Below are 16,207 nucleotides of genomic sequence, written 5' to 3' on the forward strand. Positions count from 1 at the left end.
TTCACTCCCGGATTCGTCCCACAAGACTGGCAATAAATATTTTATCCGTCACTGCCAGGGCTGAAAGGAAGGTTCGTTTGTGTGTGAAACTGTTTGATTTTTTTCGTTGGCGAATACTCATCCGCGTGACCTGAAATTTGTCGCGTTTTGTCCCAAATTCAGTGGAGATTCTTGGGTGGAATTTCTGGAAAAAACTATTCCGGGAGAATTTTTCACAAATTTTGTGCAAACCAAGGCTATCCTCTACCGAAACTGGTGAAATTCCGGCCTAATTTATGCAATTTCATTCTGGGTTCGTATTGCGCTGGAAAACATTCACACAATCACTTTCGTATGTTGTTTGCACCCAGGCAAGGAGGCACGTCCATAAACGAATCCCAAAAAGAAGATACGGGGAAGAATAGCCAACACGTTTTGTTTTCGGAAAATCGGTTTTGTTCACTCTCGGTCTGGGACCTACTACGCCTTACTCCCTGGGTATTTTCGTCTGAAATTTTTACCAGACATTCGTCACTGTGTCTATTGAGTTTTGGCTGGGGTTTGAGCCCCGGATTCGTCCCACAAGACTGACAATAAATATTTTATTCGTCACTGCCAGGGCTGAAAGGAAGGTTCGTTTTTGTGTGAAACTGTTTGATTTTTTTCATGGGCGAATACTCATCCGTTTGACCTGAAATTTGTCGCATTTTGTCCCAAATTCCGTGGAGATTTTTGGGTGGAATTTCAAGAAAAAACTATTCCGGGAGAATTTTTCAGAAATTTTGTGCAAACCAAGGCTATCCTCTACCGAAACTAGTGAAATTCCGGCCTAATTTATGCAATTTCATTCTGGGTCCGTATTGCGCTGAAAAAAATTCACACAAGCACTTTCGTATGTTGTTTGCACCCAGGCAAGGAGGCACGTCCATAAACGAATCACAAAAACAAGATACAGGGAAGAAAAGCCAGGACGTTTTGTTTTCGGAAAACCGGTTTTGTTCACTCTTGGTCTGGGACCTACTACGCCTTACTCCTTGGTTAATTTGGTCTGCAATTTTTACCAGACATTCGTCACTGTGTCAATTGAATTTTGGCTGGGGTTTGACTCCCGGATTCGTCCCACAAGACTGGGAATAAATATTTTATCCGTCACTGCCAGGTCTGAAAGGAAGGTTCGTTTGTGTGTGAAACTGTTTGATTTTTTTCGTTGGCGAATACTCATCCGCTTGACCTGAAATTTGTCGCGTTTTGTCCCAAATTCAGTGGAGATTCTTGGGTGGAATTTCAGGAACAAACTATTCCTGGAGAATTTTTCAGAAATTTTGTGCAAACCAAGGCTATCCTCTACCGAAACTAGTGAAATTCCGGCCTAATTTATGCAATTTCATTCTGGGTCCGTATTGTGCTGAAAAACATTCACACAATCACTTTCGTATGTTGTTTGCACCCAGGCAAGGAGGCACGTCCATAAACGAATCACAAAAAGAAGATACGGGGAAGAATAGCCAAGACGTTTTGTTTTCGGAAAATCGGTTTTGTTCACTCTCGGTCTGGGACCTACTACGCCTTAGTCCTTGGGTATTTTGGTCTGAAACTTTTACCAGACATACGTCACTGTGTCTATTGAGTTTTGGCTGGGGTTTGAGCCCCGGATTCGTCCCACAAGACTAGCAATAAATATTTTATTCGTCACTGCCAGGGTTGAAAGGAATGTTCGTTTTTGTGTGAAACTATTTGATTTTTTTCGTGGGCGATTACTCATCCGTTTGACCTGAAATTTGTCGCGTTTTTTCCCAAATTCCGTGGAGATTCTTGGGTGGAATTTAAGGAATACACTATTCTGAGAGAATTTTTCAGAAATTTTGTGCAAACCAATGCTATCCTCTACCGAAACTTGTGAAATTCCGGCCTAATTTATGCAATTCCATTCTGGGTCCGTATTGCGCTGAAAAAAATTCACACAAGCACTTTCTTATGTTGTTTGCACCCAGGCAAGGAGGCACGTCCATAAACGATTCAAAAAAACAAGATATGGGGAAGAAAAGCCATGACGTTTTGTTTTCGGAAAACCGGTTTTGTTCACTCTCGGTCTGGGACCTACTACGCCTTACTCCTTGGGTATTTTGGTCTGAAATTTTTACCAGACATTCGTCACTGTGTCTATTGAGTTTTGGGTGGGGTTTGAGCCCCAGATTCGTCCCACAAGACTGGCAATAAATATTTTATCCGTCACTGCCAGGGCTGAAAGGAAGGTTCGTTTGTGTGTGAAACTGTTTGATTTTTTTCGTGGGCGAATACTCATCCGTTTGACCTGAAATTTGTCGCGTTTTGTCCCAAATTCAGTGGAGATTTTTGGGTGGAATTTCAGGAAAAAACTATTCCGGGAGAATTTTTCAGAAATTTTGTGCAAACCAAGGCTATCCTCTACCGAAACTAGTGAAATTCCGGCCTAATTTATGCAATTTCATTCTGGGTCCGTATTGCGCTGAAAAAAATTCACACAAGCACTTTCTTATGTTGTTTGCACCCAGGCAAGGAGGCACGTCCATAAACGATTCAAAAAAACAAGATATGGGGAAGAAAAGCCATGACGTTTTGTTTTCGGAAAACCGGTTTTGTTCACTCTCGGTCTGGGACCTACTACGCCTTACTCCTTGGGTATTTTGGTCTGAAATTTTTACCAGACATTCGTCACTGTGTCTATTGAGTTTTGGGTGGGGTTTGAGCCCCAGATTCGTCCCACAAGACTGGCAATAAATATTTTATCCGTCACTGCCAGGGCTGAAAGGAAGGTTCGTTTGTGTGTGAAACTGTTTGATTTTTTTCGTGGGCGAATACTCATCCGTTTGACCCCAAATTTGTCGCGTTTTGTCCCAAATTCAGTGGAGATTTTTGGGTGGAATTTCAGGAAAAAACTATTCCGGGAGAATTTTTCAGAAATTTTGTGCAAACTAAGGCATCCTCTACCGAAACTTTTGAAATTCCGACCTAATTTATGCAATTTCATTATGGGTCAGTATTGCGCTGAAAAAAATTCACACAAGCACTTTCGTATGTTGTTTGCACCCAGGCAAGGAGGCACGTCCATAAACGAATCACAAAAAGAAGATACGGGGAAGAAAAGCCAGGACGTTTTGTTTTCGGAAAACCGGTTTTGTTCACTCTCAGTCTGGGACCTAGTACGCTTTACTCCTTGGGTATTTTGGTCTGAAATTTTTACCAGACATTCGTCACTGTGTCTATTGAGTTTTGGCTGGGGTTTGTGCCCCGGATTCGTCCCACAAGACTGGCAATAAATCTTTTACCCGTCAGTGCCAGGGTTGAAAGGAAGGTTCGTTTGCGTGTGAAACTGTTTGATTTTTTTCGTGGGCGAATACTCATCCGTTTGACCTGAAATTTGTCGTGTTTTGTCCCAAATTCAGTGGAGATTCTTGGGTGGAATTTCAGGGAAAAACTATTCTGGGAGAATTTTTCAGAAATTTTGTGCAAACCAAGGCTATCCTCTACCGAAATTTGTGAAATTCCGGCCTAATTTATGCAATTTCATTCTGGGTCCGTATTGCGCTGAAAAAAATTCACACAAGCACTTTCGTATGTTGTTTGCACCCAGGTAAGGAGGCACGTCCATAATTGAATCACAAAAAGAAGATACGGGGAAGAAAAGCCATGACGTTTTGTTTTCGGAAAACCGGTTTTGTTCACTCTCAGTCTGGGACCTACTACGCCTTACTCCTTGGGTATTTTGGTTTGAAATTTTTACCAGACATTCGTCACTGTGTCTATTGAGTTTTGGCTGGGGTTTGTGCCCCGGATTCGTCCCAGAAGACTGGAAATAATCATTTTATCCGTCACTGCCAGGGCTGAAAGGAAGGTTCGTTTGTGTGTGAAACTATTTGATTTTTTTCGTGGGCGAATACTCATCCGTTTAACCTGAAATTTGTCGCGTTTTGTACCAAATTCAGTGGAGATTCTTGGGTGGAATTTCAGGAAAAAACTATTTCGGGAAAATTTTTCAGAAATTTTGTGCAAACCTAGGCTATCCTCTACCGAAACTTGTGAAATGTCGGCCTAATTTATGCAATTTCATTCTGGGTCCGTATTGCGCTGAAAAAAATTCACACAAGCACTTTCGTATGTTGTTTGCACCCAGGCAAGGAGGCACGTCCATAAACGAATCACAAAAAGAAGATACGGGGAAGAAAAGCCAGTACGTTTTGTTTTCGGAAAACCGGTTTTGTTCACTCTCGGTCTGGGACCTACTACACCTTACTCCTTGGGTATTTTGGTCTGAAATTTTTACCAGACATTCGTCACTGTGTCTATTGAGTTTTGGCTGGGGTTTGAGCCCCGGATTCGTCCCACAAGACTGGCAATAAATATTTTATCCGGGCTGAAAGGAAGGTTCGTTTGTGTGTGAAACTGTTTGATTTTTTTCGTGGGCGAATACTCATCTGTTTGACCTGAAATTTGTCGTGTTTTGTCCCAAATTCAGTGGAGATTCTTGGATGGAATTTCAGGAAAAAAACTATTCTGGGAGAATTTTTCAGAAATTTTGTGCAAACCAAGGCTATCCTCTACCGAAACTTGTGAAATTCCGGCCTAATTTATGCAATTTCATTCTGGGTCCGTATTGCGCTGAAAAAAATTCATACAAGCACTTTCGTATGTTGTTTGCACCCATGCAAGGAGGCACGTCCATAATTGAATCACAAAAAGAAGATACGGGGAAGAAAAAGAAGGACGTTTTGTTTTCGGAAAACCGGTTTTGTTCACTCTCGGTGTGGGACCTACTACGCCTTACTCCTTGGGTATTTTGGTCTGAAATTTTTACCAGACATTCGTCACTATGCCTATTGAGTTTTGGCTGGGGTTTGAGCCCCGGATTCGTCCCAGAAGACTGGAAATAATCATTTTATCCGTCACTGCCAGGGCTGAAAGGAAGGTTCGTTTGTGTGTGAAACTGTTTGATTTTTTTCGTGGGCGAATACTCATCCGTTTGACCTGAAATTTGTCGCGTTTTGTACCAAATTCCGTGGAGATTCTTCGGTGGAATTTCAGGAAAAAACTATTTCGGGAGAATTTTTCAGAAATTTTGTGCAAACCTAGGCTATCCTCTACCGAAACTTGTGAAATTCCGGCCTAATTTATGCAATTTCATTCTGGGTCCGTATTGCGCTGAAAAAAATTCACACAAGCACTTTCATATGTTGTTTGCACCCAGGCAAGGAGGCACGTCCATAAACGAATCAGAAAAATAAGATACGGGGAAGAAGAGCCAGGACGTTTTGTTTTCGGAAAACCGGCTTTGTTCACTCTCGGTCTGGGACCTACTACACCTTACTCCTTGGGTATTTTGGTCTGAAATTTTTACTAAACATTCGTCACTGTGTCTATTGAGTTTTGGCTGAGGTTTGAGCCCCGGATTCGTCCCACAAATATGTCAATAAATATTTTATTCGTCACTGCCAGGGCTGAAAGGAAGGTTCGTTTGTGTGTGAAACTGTTTGATTTTTTTCGTGGGCGAATACTCATCCGTTTGACCTGAAATTTGTCGCGTTTTTTCCCAAATTCAGTGGAGATTCTTGGGTGGAAATTCAGGAAAAAACTATTCCGGTAGAATTTTTCACAAATTTTGTGCAAACCTAGGCTATCCTCTACCGAAAGTTGTGAAATTCCGGCCTAATTTTTGCAATTTCATTCTGGGTCCGTATTGTGCTGAAAAAAATTCACACAAGCACTTTCTTATGTTGTTTGCACCCAGGCAAGGAGGCACGTCGATAAACGAATCACAAAAAGAAGATACGGGGAAGAAGAGCCAGGACGTTTTGTTTTCGGAAAACCGGTTTTGTTCACTCTCGGTCTGGGACCTACTACACCTTACTCCTTGGGTATTTTGGTCTGAAATTTTTACTAGGCATTCGTCACTGAACAATATCAAAGAGTTCTTGTGAAGCTGAATACAGGGCAATGGCCACGGTTACATGTGAAATTCAATGGCTAACTTATCTTGTTTAAGATTTCAAAGTTCCTTTTGAGCAACCATCTCTTTTATACTGTGACAATGACATAGCAAGATACATTGCAGCAAATCCAGTATCTCACGAGCGTACAAAACATATAGAAATAGATTGTCACGTGGTCAGAGAAAAATGAAAGAATGGTCTCATCCATTTGCTTCCCATTTCCACCATAGAGCAACTGATTGATATTTTTACCAAAGCTTTAAGTTTTCAATCTTTTAAGAATATTTGTTCCAAGCTGAGTCTCATCAATATTTGCTCTCCAGCTTGTGGCGTGGTATTAAAGGATACATATACCAGAGATACAGAAGGATCCTAATATTAATTGGGAGTTTTTTCTAATTATCAGTTGTTTCTCTTTATAGAAAAGAATAATTGGGAGTCTTTTCTAATTATCAATTATTTCTCTTTATAAAAGGGAATAACCTTTATTTTTTGTTTGTGTGTTATGATTCTAGTATTTAATATTGATTATTTTCTTCTTTAGTTAAACCCTAGAATGAGTGTGCTACTTGTATATATTCATATCATTTGTTTTTATTTGAATAATAAGAAAGAAAAGATATTCATTCTCATATCTTTTGTTCATCTCTGTTCCCTTTTGTTCATCTCAGTTCTATTTTGTAATATAGTAAATGAAAAAAGATATCCAAATAGTATACTTGCAGAGTTCTGCATACCAATAAGTTATGAAGTGAACGCCACTGTTTTGATGAAAGGACTAAAATGTTAAATGAAAGCTTTTTTAGGAACCAAAATAAAAGACATTGTGGTTGGTTGTTGGAGTGGAATTCAATGTTTGAATGAGACAGATGTTATAACATGTTAATACCAAGACAATTATACACTCTTCCAAAATACATAATCCATAAAACAAATTGAAATTTAGAGAAGTGTCAAAAAGTACTTATTATGTAACTTTAAAACAACACATACAATTACTAATTAGAACCTTTCCATTATCTCATCTGGAACACTAACAAGGTAATTTTGGATCATTATGGTCCTTAAAAATCTGGAACTGCACTTCATAATCATGACTGCAAGAAAGGGCCTAAAACCAGTGGGGTTTGGTAAGCTAGACCCCATTATGATCATTATGTTAACCAAAATATATTATAAAGTTGAGTGATGCAGCCTAAAGTGGGAAGCAGAATAGAATTTGATGTTGGATTATCACATACAATACAACAAACATGATTAGAATGTAATGCAATAGGACTTCACCTAGAGTTATGAATCAAAATAATCTTAGTTACTACTACATCACACTGGATACATATATATACACAAACAAAACCCACAACATACATCATGGTCAAACACTGTATGATCCATCATCTCCACTGTTTACCCTCTACAAAAGGAGTCATGCACTGTCCCTACCACTATCAACACTCTTCCCAAACCTAATGTTCTTCAAACCATAAACACCCTAATTCGTATCCTCAAATGTCAGTTATCACTGTCCATGTATATCTCATCAGCTTATTACAAGCAAATACTAGTGTACAATCCATCTCGTATTCACAAGGTTTCTGCTGGCTGCTTTCAGTCGTGTTTACAGGCACTGCCCAAGAAAATCTTTTTACCTATTCCTGCACAAGCACAATGATATGATCGATCAAATTATCTTTGGTCAGTGAAAACATGACCAAGCAAAGAAATTAGACCAGGACCTATTTAGATTAACTTTTAGATAAACACTCACAAGAAAAAATTAACTTTCTGCTATTAGAGATCACACATTGTCTGAAGACATGATCAAATTAAAAATATACAACTGACACATAACCCCCCACTTTGCAAATCAGTTTTCTAAGATTAAATTAGAGCTGAACTCATTCTAATATAGTATCAAAAACATCCTAAATCCATTTAAGAAGACCACCTACCATATTTTCTATGAACCAAGCTCAATGGTATTGGACATAAACCGATGTATTGAGAAAACCTTAAATCCCACATCGACAAAAGATAGAGTCTAAAAAGAATGTGTGTGTATGAAGAACAACTCTCACCTTACAGATTAGTTTTGAAAAATTGAGTTATGTCCAAACTTGTAAGAAAATACTTAGGCATAACCTAATTCATAGAAATTCTCTCATTCAGTTTCTCCAAAACCTTATGCAGAAGTTAATTTTATATAACTTACAAAAGAATCTTAATTCATTCTACCTTCTTGTTCTTTTTTACTACTGGTATTCACTGAAAAGTTTATCCAAACAGGAGCTAAGTTCACAAAAATATACCAAAAGCAAAATGGGGAACCACAACCTACCATTTTTTTCATTTTAACATTTAAACTTGGGGAGGGGAGTCAGGCTCTGAACCACAAAGGGAAGCATATGAAATGGTATCTTCCTTGGATATAGCCACAAAGTTCAGAGGAGCAGTAGACAATCTTCTCATTTCCCTAAAATACCCATTCTGACGGCCAGAGTAGGACCGCGGTGTCAGCAGTTCAGATGTTGTTCCACCACTTAGGGAGTTCCGTCGAGGTGTAGGAGGCATAGATCCATTGCCATTCGCACGGTAACTATTTGTCTTTCTAAAGCTGTTATTTTTTCTTGGACTAGGTTTAGAACCATACATGGCTTCCTTTTGATTTAGTAGTAGATCTTGCATCTTCTTATTGTCCTGCAAGATTCAACAAAACACACCAATTATCTATAAATAGTAGTGAAGCATATAGCAATATTTCTCTGAACATCAAAGTCGAAAAGAAAAATAATCCTGCTGACTTTTAGATTCAAAGATTAATTTGTGGACAAACAAATAATTGGCCATTGCATCCGGACAAGTAATTTTACCCTGTGTCGTCTCTTCTCTTCCTCTTTGTGTTGTCTGGCCAGTTTATAATCGTCCAATATTGAAACCAACCGTACCTAAAGATCATATTGACAATCAAATTTACCTGCTTAAAAAGGCTTGAAGATAGAAAACACAACCAGAATAGTTATATAGTACATCAAAGCTTACCCCATCATATAGAAAATGAGACTTCTTTTCATCTTCCCAGGATAGTGTTTTGTTTATAAGATTGTCAACCATAGCTGGAAAGATAACATAGGTCATTAGAAGAAGTTCAAATGGCGGTGTAAAATAACAGATAAGCATGCATGAAAGCAATACCTGGAATTTTGCCTACAGTTATCCTAGCACGTTCTGCACGTTTAAGATTAATGTGTGCACCTCGCCCAGCACTGTACCGATTGTCATCCTGAAATTATTTGCTACTTCAGAGAACAAACTAAATGAACTAACACTAACAGTGTTCATAAAAGAAATCATATGCAACAGCACTTATTTGAACTGCAAGACTTGAACTGCCTGATGAAAAAGGAAAATTGATCATGTCTCTAGCAGTATCCTAATTAGTGGGCACACTATTATTATAGTTTTCAGATAAAAGTATGGCATCACAAATAGCCACACCAGATTGATAGAGTTTGAACAAGAGACATAATAAAAAAAGACCTCTTATATAGACTAATCACATAGATACAAAAATATTGTAATCTAAGTATTGTTTCACTAAACTTTGGTTTCACCAACTTTCTCTTCAGACCATCTGTCATGGCCCTTTTACAATGTAGTCTACACAAGTGCTTTTGACTAATCCATACAAGAATCTCTCTTTTGTAACAAAAAATACAAGGTGTATTCAATAATCCTCCAGCAAAAAATGTTAGCATGTGAAACTTCCAATGAAAATAGAAGAGTTTGGGCAGGTACAAGAGACAAATTATAAAATATACTTTCTCTCTTACTTGATTATATTCATCAAGCCAATTCTCCTCTTCACATGCAGAAAGCCACTTGTCAATCCTATCTGTTACTTCTTTTCTGCTCAAGGCTTCATCTTTTGCCTTAATTATCTGTGCCTCAATGTTGGCTAATAGCTCAGAAGGATCCACCAGGCCTATACAATAAAACAGTACAAATCCATGTCAGATAATTTCCTTCTAAACCTTAAAAAGAGTTTTACAGAAGTGACTAAGTATGTGTTTGGTTCAACTTATTCAGAGAAATAATGCCATATTTTTGTTAGCTTGTTAAGAGAGCTTTGAAAAGAAAAATTATTTCCCAGAAAAAAGTTGATCTCTACCACATACTAAGCTACAGTTTACAGGTAAATAATCTATGAATGCACTGGAACAGACCAGAATCTATTAATGCACTAGCTTTCTCGGCAGCAGTACTTGTATCTGGTTCAATATGAGTCAATCTACATATTTCCTCTAACTCTGACCTCTTCTTAAAAACAAGTTCTTTCATTCTGCTAGCTTTTAGTTTTGCAAGCCTGTCCACTTCGGCTGAAGCCTGCAAAAAGACTCTTCAGTTTAGGAGTTCCATCTCCACAGAATAAATTGCAAGGAATGAAAAAAAAAATGAAGGGTGAGGAAACTGAAAGATACTTCCAGACCTTCTCTATCATCTCTGTTGAAAGAACACCTCTATCAGTGATATCTGATTCTGATGTTCCAACAATAGAAGTAATCCTCATAAAACAGTTTCTCTCTTCTTTTGATGAGTCCATTAAATTCCAAAGTTCAAATAGTTTAGCTACAACATCCTTCAGCTGCATTTTTTAAAAGAGTATACTATTAGTCTGAGACCAGAGTAAAGGAAGGGAAGAAATTACAAGAACCAATAATCTAAAAAAAATAATCACCTTCAGAATTCTAGTTTTCCTTTCTAATTTTAACTTTAGAATGGTCTGCTCTAGACCTTCCAACGTGCTATTGCTAATATTGGTCGATTGTTCCACCTGAGTGCCATGTAAACTCGGATGCACATCACCCACGGTCTGGCCAAAATCCAACCCAAGCACACCACAAAGAGAATGCACCTCATTCACACATTGCAAGACCTTTTGAAGACGGTCAGACTGAAAAGAACAGACATAGAAAATGCAAAAAATGAGTTCTAAAGGAGGATTGATAAAGTAATTGATATGAGGATGCATCTTGAATATCTCAAGCCCACTCATAAGTAGACTTTTCCTGCCCCCACGGATTCATTCAAGTGTGGTGTAAGAGAGGCATTTAAAATAAGACAAAAAGGGTCAAAAAAAGCATTTTAATTTTCATATGTATTACGTTTCTTAGGAGAAATAAATAAAGGGTAGGGAGCAGGCACGTATAAGAAACAAATATTAAAAGAATTGATCATTCACAAAATCCAAAGGGCTATGGAATTTCAAAGATCAATCTATATGAAAGATCAAAGATCAGATTATATCATAACACAAACCTTTTCCTTTTGAAGAGTTCTTAGATGTGTTTGATATTCATTAAGTCTTCTATGCGACAAGTCCTGTTCATCCTCAACTGTTGTGATCATCAACGAATTATTGACAGAATGGAATCCAAAAATCTCCCCACTAATCCTTTCTATTTGAGCCTTTACATCGTCAAACTGCTTCAACCTTTCATCCTTTTTCTTCTTCAGTTCTTCAACCAAAGGTGTGATGGATGCAAGTTTCTCCTTCAGGGAAGAGGATCTCTTCTCTGTCTTAATCTACAAATTCACGGATAAAAGTATCAGAAAGTCATATCATGCAAGTATATCTTTTATCCTCTCAAAGATCAAAAAGCAAATTCCCAGTTATATCTTTTCAGCATGCTCATATCATGTCACCTTTATCCTCTAATAGGTAAGATCGAACACAAACCATGCAAACAAAACAGATACTGCCCTGATCACATATAAAGTCCATGAAAACATTCCATAAATATTACTCAATACAGGACTATGCTTTGCACATATTTCAGGAAAGCAGTAAAAAAGTGCTTCTCTCCTACATTAATATTCACAATTTCAGACATCCAACAGCAGCCACAGCTCTTAAGATTTATAGATTGCAGCAACATCAATGAATAATATCATTTCCATTCATTTTTTTCATGGGCATGTTGGAGTGAGGGTGCTGGAACATGAGCAGGGGTTTAAGAGACACAGTGGAAGATTGAAGCTCTAATAACAACATCACACATTCACACTCTCATCTAACAGACTCAAACTGGTGCAAGTTGAGCCACAAACGCCTTAGCAATTTGTATTCACTAATAATTTTACTTTTTCTTTATATCCAGACAGCAAAATACTGAAATTCCAGTTAAGAAATTGACTTTTGAACAAAAGCAAAGTGCTTTACCGGCGAATGAATATCATGTTCGCCAAGTGAAGCCATTAGTGTTGCAAGCTCTGCTTCCTTGGCAGCAACTGTTTGATGAAAACGTGCTTTTGTGTTTGCAGCCTCATCAACCTTTCTCCTGTATACTTCTAAACATTCCCTCTCCAGCTCCATCAACATTCGATCTTTGTCCACCTCGCTCTCCCCAATGTCGTTCCATATTTGCTGCACACATAACAGTGTAAGCAATCCAAGAGAAAAAAAAAACAATAGAGCAAAACTCTAACAAAGAATGATTAAAGTGAAAATGAAAACAACGAACAGTTTGGTAAATCAACAAAATTATAAAACACTAAGCCAAGGTACACAGTAGTTAACGAGAGTAACAGATAAAGAATAAAGTACAAATGAAAAAAAAAAACAAATTGGTAATAACTTCCTAGACACATTAATGCAAATCAACAAAATTATACAACACTACACAGAACCTAAACCAAATTGTCACCAAATCAGAAACCGGTTCTCTGAGCACAAGGCAACGAGATTGAAGAAACAGTGAACTGTTGTAATAGATGGACTGTTAAAGACCAAGTCAACCCAAAACTCCAGACCAACTGCTGAACTGGTAACTTCTAAAATGCTTCAAGAATCCCAATTAAATGAAATTTGAAAACATACAGTAAAAATGAACCTTCGAAATTTAGACTAAAAAACAAGGAAAACTTAAAAAGCTGAAAAAGGGCCCTTTTACAACTCAGGTAATCAACCTCATGAAGAAAGACAAAGCCCCTTTCCCCCGTAATAAAATAACCTACAGAGACCCTATCAGTGTGCTTTCCCTTTTGACACAGTAAAACAGACAAAAGGTTGACCTGAAGGGAAATAAGACATCATTGGGTAGAGAATACTCAAGAAGAAGAAGATAAAGAAAAAGGGTAGGGCATATCATGAACAAATAATCACGAGCAGACTCTTCATCACGAAAAAAAAACACCCCATGTCCTCATTTTTTTTGCACCGACAAATTCCTCAAAACCCAGAATTCTGAAACACCAGAGAAGGAGAAAGACCTCAAGTTCCCGAAGCAAAGCAGTGCAAGTAGTACTTGTACGGATACTGGTGCCATGTACCCCAATGGCCAGCATTGTTGACCCTCTTTCAGTCGCTCACAAGGTAGTGCTAATTTGAGAGTTACTAAGTAAGGCAGTGGTAGAAGAAAAGCTAAGTAAGAAGAAGAAGAAGAAGAAGGGTCAAAGCAGAAAGCAAGAAACTTTCAACTCATGTGAAAGACCAAGAGACACGGGGTGTCTCCATTGGTTGAAACAACCTTAGCTCCCTCAGATCTAAAGCTGAAACCTTTGGTTGCTTCTTTCTCCCACTCTCTCTCTTAACCAGATTGTTTTGGCAGCCACAAAGAGAGAAAGGAAATAAATTGTGAAAAGAGAAATGACAGGATCTGTAAAGAGGGTGTGTGTTGGAGTAGGAGAAAGTGTTCAGAGGGAGAAAATGGAAATGATTGCCATTATTATTGCAGAAGAGGGAAGCAAAATAAATGAAGAGGAAAGAGAAAAAGGGTTAAGCAAAAGCAAAGGGGCAAAGAACAAAGGAAGAGGATAATGCTTTTTTAGGGTTTGGTTGTTAGATGCTCAAATGCTCAAACATGTAGCTGAAAACACAAGAGCAGGTAAAGAACCATGTATTCAAATGGATCTGTATTCTACTCTCTGTATCTCTCTCTCTCTCTCTCTTTCTTCCTCTGTTCACATTCACCAATGATTTCTATAGGTTATAAACTCCACCCAAAAACACAAACATGGCTTCTTATTTTATATTCTATTCTTAACATCAATTAGATTCCATGAGAATTCTGCGTTTTCTGGCTTAATTTTTGAATGAACACTTTAAAAACACGAAAATACTTATAATCTCTAATTTTTAAAAACACGTATATTACGAATTATATAAATTAATAATAAAAATTTATGTGTATAAATAAGTTTTAATTTATAATATAAAATCATCACTTATTTAAAAAAAAAATTTCTTATTTTTACAATCATAATAAAAATTTATATAATAAATTTAAATTTTTAAAAAAATAATATATTTTTTAAATATATTATAATTATATTAAAATAGTCAAAAATCACATAAACATTTTTTAAATTAAATATTTTAAAAAACATAATTTATATGTATTTTACAAATATTGATATTGATACATATATCGACATAAACACATTGTTTAAGAGACCTAATCCGAGCCTAATAAATTATATTGAAACAATACATTTAAATTTTTCTTAAACTTCTCTCTCCTATTGATGATGTTGTTGTGTTTGTGAGGAAGGGTCTCACTGAGTCACAGTGTTTGAGTGAGAATTTTTCTGTGACAGGATAGAATCTCTGCATTTAATGTTTCGCACTCGCTGTAAGGCGCGTGATACACAATCTCTAATAAGACAAGGAATTTGCTTTGTGAAGTTTGTGGAAGCGCGTGGGAATTGTTTGGGTTGGATTTCGCTGTGACCCAACTAGCTGTTTTGACATTGAAGTGTTTGCGCCAAATATTTTTTTTCCTTTTTATTAAATCTTATGAAAAATGTATTTCATTTATATATTTGTTATAACTTTTTCTATAAAAATCATAAAAGCCACGTGATATTATAAAAAAATTGATGTAACAAATATTTTTTTAAACAGTCTCATATAATAATAATAAAAATATTATAATTAAATAAACTTTGAGATAAAGCATTAGATAAATTAAAAATATTTTATAATTTAAAATCAAACGGATATAGAAACGAGTGAGTTTATAAATGCGTATTTCCATTCTGGATTTAATTTAAGAGATTATTTATTATTCATATTTATATTGATGCTTAATCAATCTAAATATTTTCTATTAATATAAAAAAAATTCAAATAATTCATGTAGATACAAGTTGATTTGTTGTGGAAAAAAAAAGAAATAAAATGAAAATGAAAAAAAAAATATTTTAGGTTTCAACGTTTATATATTAATGACGGGTTTGGTATGAATTAATATTATGAGCAGAATTTGTATAGTTTAAGATAAGTTTTAATTAAGATTAGATTTTCATTTGTTTCATTATTTCATCTTTTAAGGAATAACACTTTACTTTTAATTAATCTTAAAGAGTTTATCAAGTAAAATAAGATGGGATTAGTCATTCATTTTTATAAGATAAGATAAGATAAATATAGATATCTTAGTAAATGTTGTTTGAATTTTGAGGTTTTTTTTATCCTAAAATATATATGTGCAATGTTTTATTACACAGAAGACACCTCATTTAATTTAGGAATAAAGTCTTGAATGATTCACATGTTTCTTAAATATAAGGTCGTGAAATCATTTATAACTTTTAAATATAGAATATATATATATATATATATGTGTGTTTTATTAAAAGAGTTTAGTCTTAAATAAAATGTTAAATGCGTAATAAATTAATAAAATAATAATCTAAACTAAGCAGAGTTTTTTTTAACTTAGTTTTATATTGTAATGTTTGTGTCAATATTTGGTGTAAAAGTATCATTTAGATTTTGGTAATGTTTTTTGTGTGTATAAGGTTATAAATAATGTTACAAACTAGAAAAAATAATGAAAAGTTGGTAATTTTATGTGTGTGTTTTTAAGGTTAAATGTGTTTCACCTTAATTATTTTATATACTATCATGTTACTTAATGCTACTCTTTGTGCTCCAACAACAAAAACTTGCAAATAAGGAACTAAATTGTGAAAATACTATTTTAAATAAAACTTAAAAATAAATATTTATGTATATAAAATGATAATATATCGATAAATATAATATTACTAATATACATATATAGATATATTATATTTTTTAAAAGTGACATTTAAAAATAATAAATTTATATTATTTTTTACATTTAATTTCAGATTAAATTTTAAATAGTATATATTTATATATTATAATGATTAATTATTTTTATCTTTGAAAATAATTATTATTATAATACAATATCATAATTAATATCAATCAAGAAGTAGTTATCTCAACAATATCT

General features: G+C 35.7%; 1 protein-coding gene across 1 annotated transcript; it reads right to left on the bottom strand.

The window, feature by feature from the left end:
- Nucleotides 1-7,138: 7,138 nt before the first annotated feature.
- LOC137806044 (65-kDa microtubule-associated protein 6-like) lies at nt 7,139-13,964 on the bottom strand. The gene is made up of 12 exons (XM_068605955.1): nt 13,212-13,964; nt 12,163-12,366; nt 11,259-11,525; nt 10,678-10,893; nt 10,429-10,584; nt 10,166-10,325; nt 9,773-9,924; nt 9,135-9,222; nt 8,982-9,055; nt 8,813-8,887; nt 8,281-8,639; nt 7,139-7,597 (listed from the first exon to the last, which is right to left on the bottom strand). The coding sequence occupies exons 1-11, from the start codon at nt 13,284-13,286 to the stop codon at nt 8,301-8,303; spliced, it is 1,806 nt and encodes a 601-aa protein (XP_068462056.1). The 5' UTR covers nt 13,287-13,964; the 3' UTR covers nt 7,139-7,597; nt 8,281-8,300.
- Between the last annotated feature and the right edge of the window lie 2,243 nt (nt 13,965-16,207).

Source organism: Phaseolus vulgaris, chromosome 3, assembly GCF_000499845.2.
Source record: "Phaseolus vulgaris cultivar G19833 chromosome 3, P. vulgaris v2.0, whole genome shotgun sequence".
NCBI classification, from domain to species: Eukaryota; Viridiplantae; Streptophyta; class Magnoliopsida; order Fabales; family Fabaceae; genus Phaseolus; species Phaseolus vulgaris.

What these genes read in the sequence shown, in the direction of transcription:
- LOC137806044 (XM_068605955.1), bottom strand. Translation starts at nt 13,286, where the DNA reads ATGCTGGCCATTGGGGTACATGGCACCAGTATCCGTACAAGTACTACT. An exon ending in GAACTCTTCAAAAGGAAAAG is followed by an intron (nt 10,894 to 11,258) that starts GTTTGTGTTATG and finishes TGTTCTTTTCAG; the next exon opens with TCTGACCGTCTTCAAAAGGT. An exon ending in TAGTGCATTAATAGATTCTG is followed by an intron (nt 9,925 to 10,165) that starts GTCTGTTCCAGT and finishes TTTATTGTATAG; the next exon opens with GCCTGGTGGATCCTTCTGAG.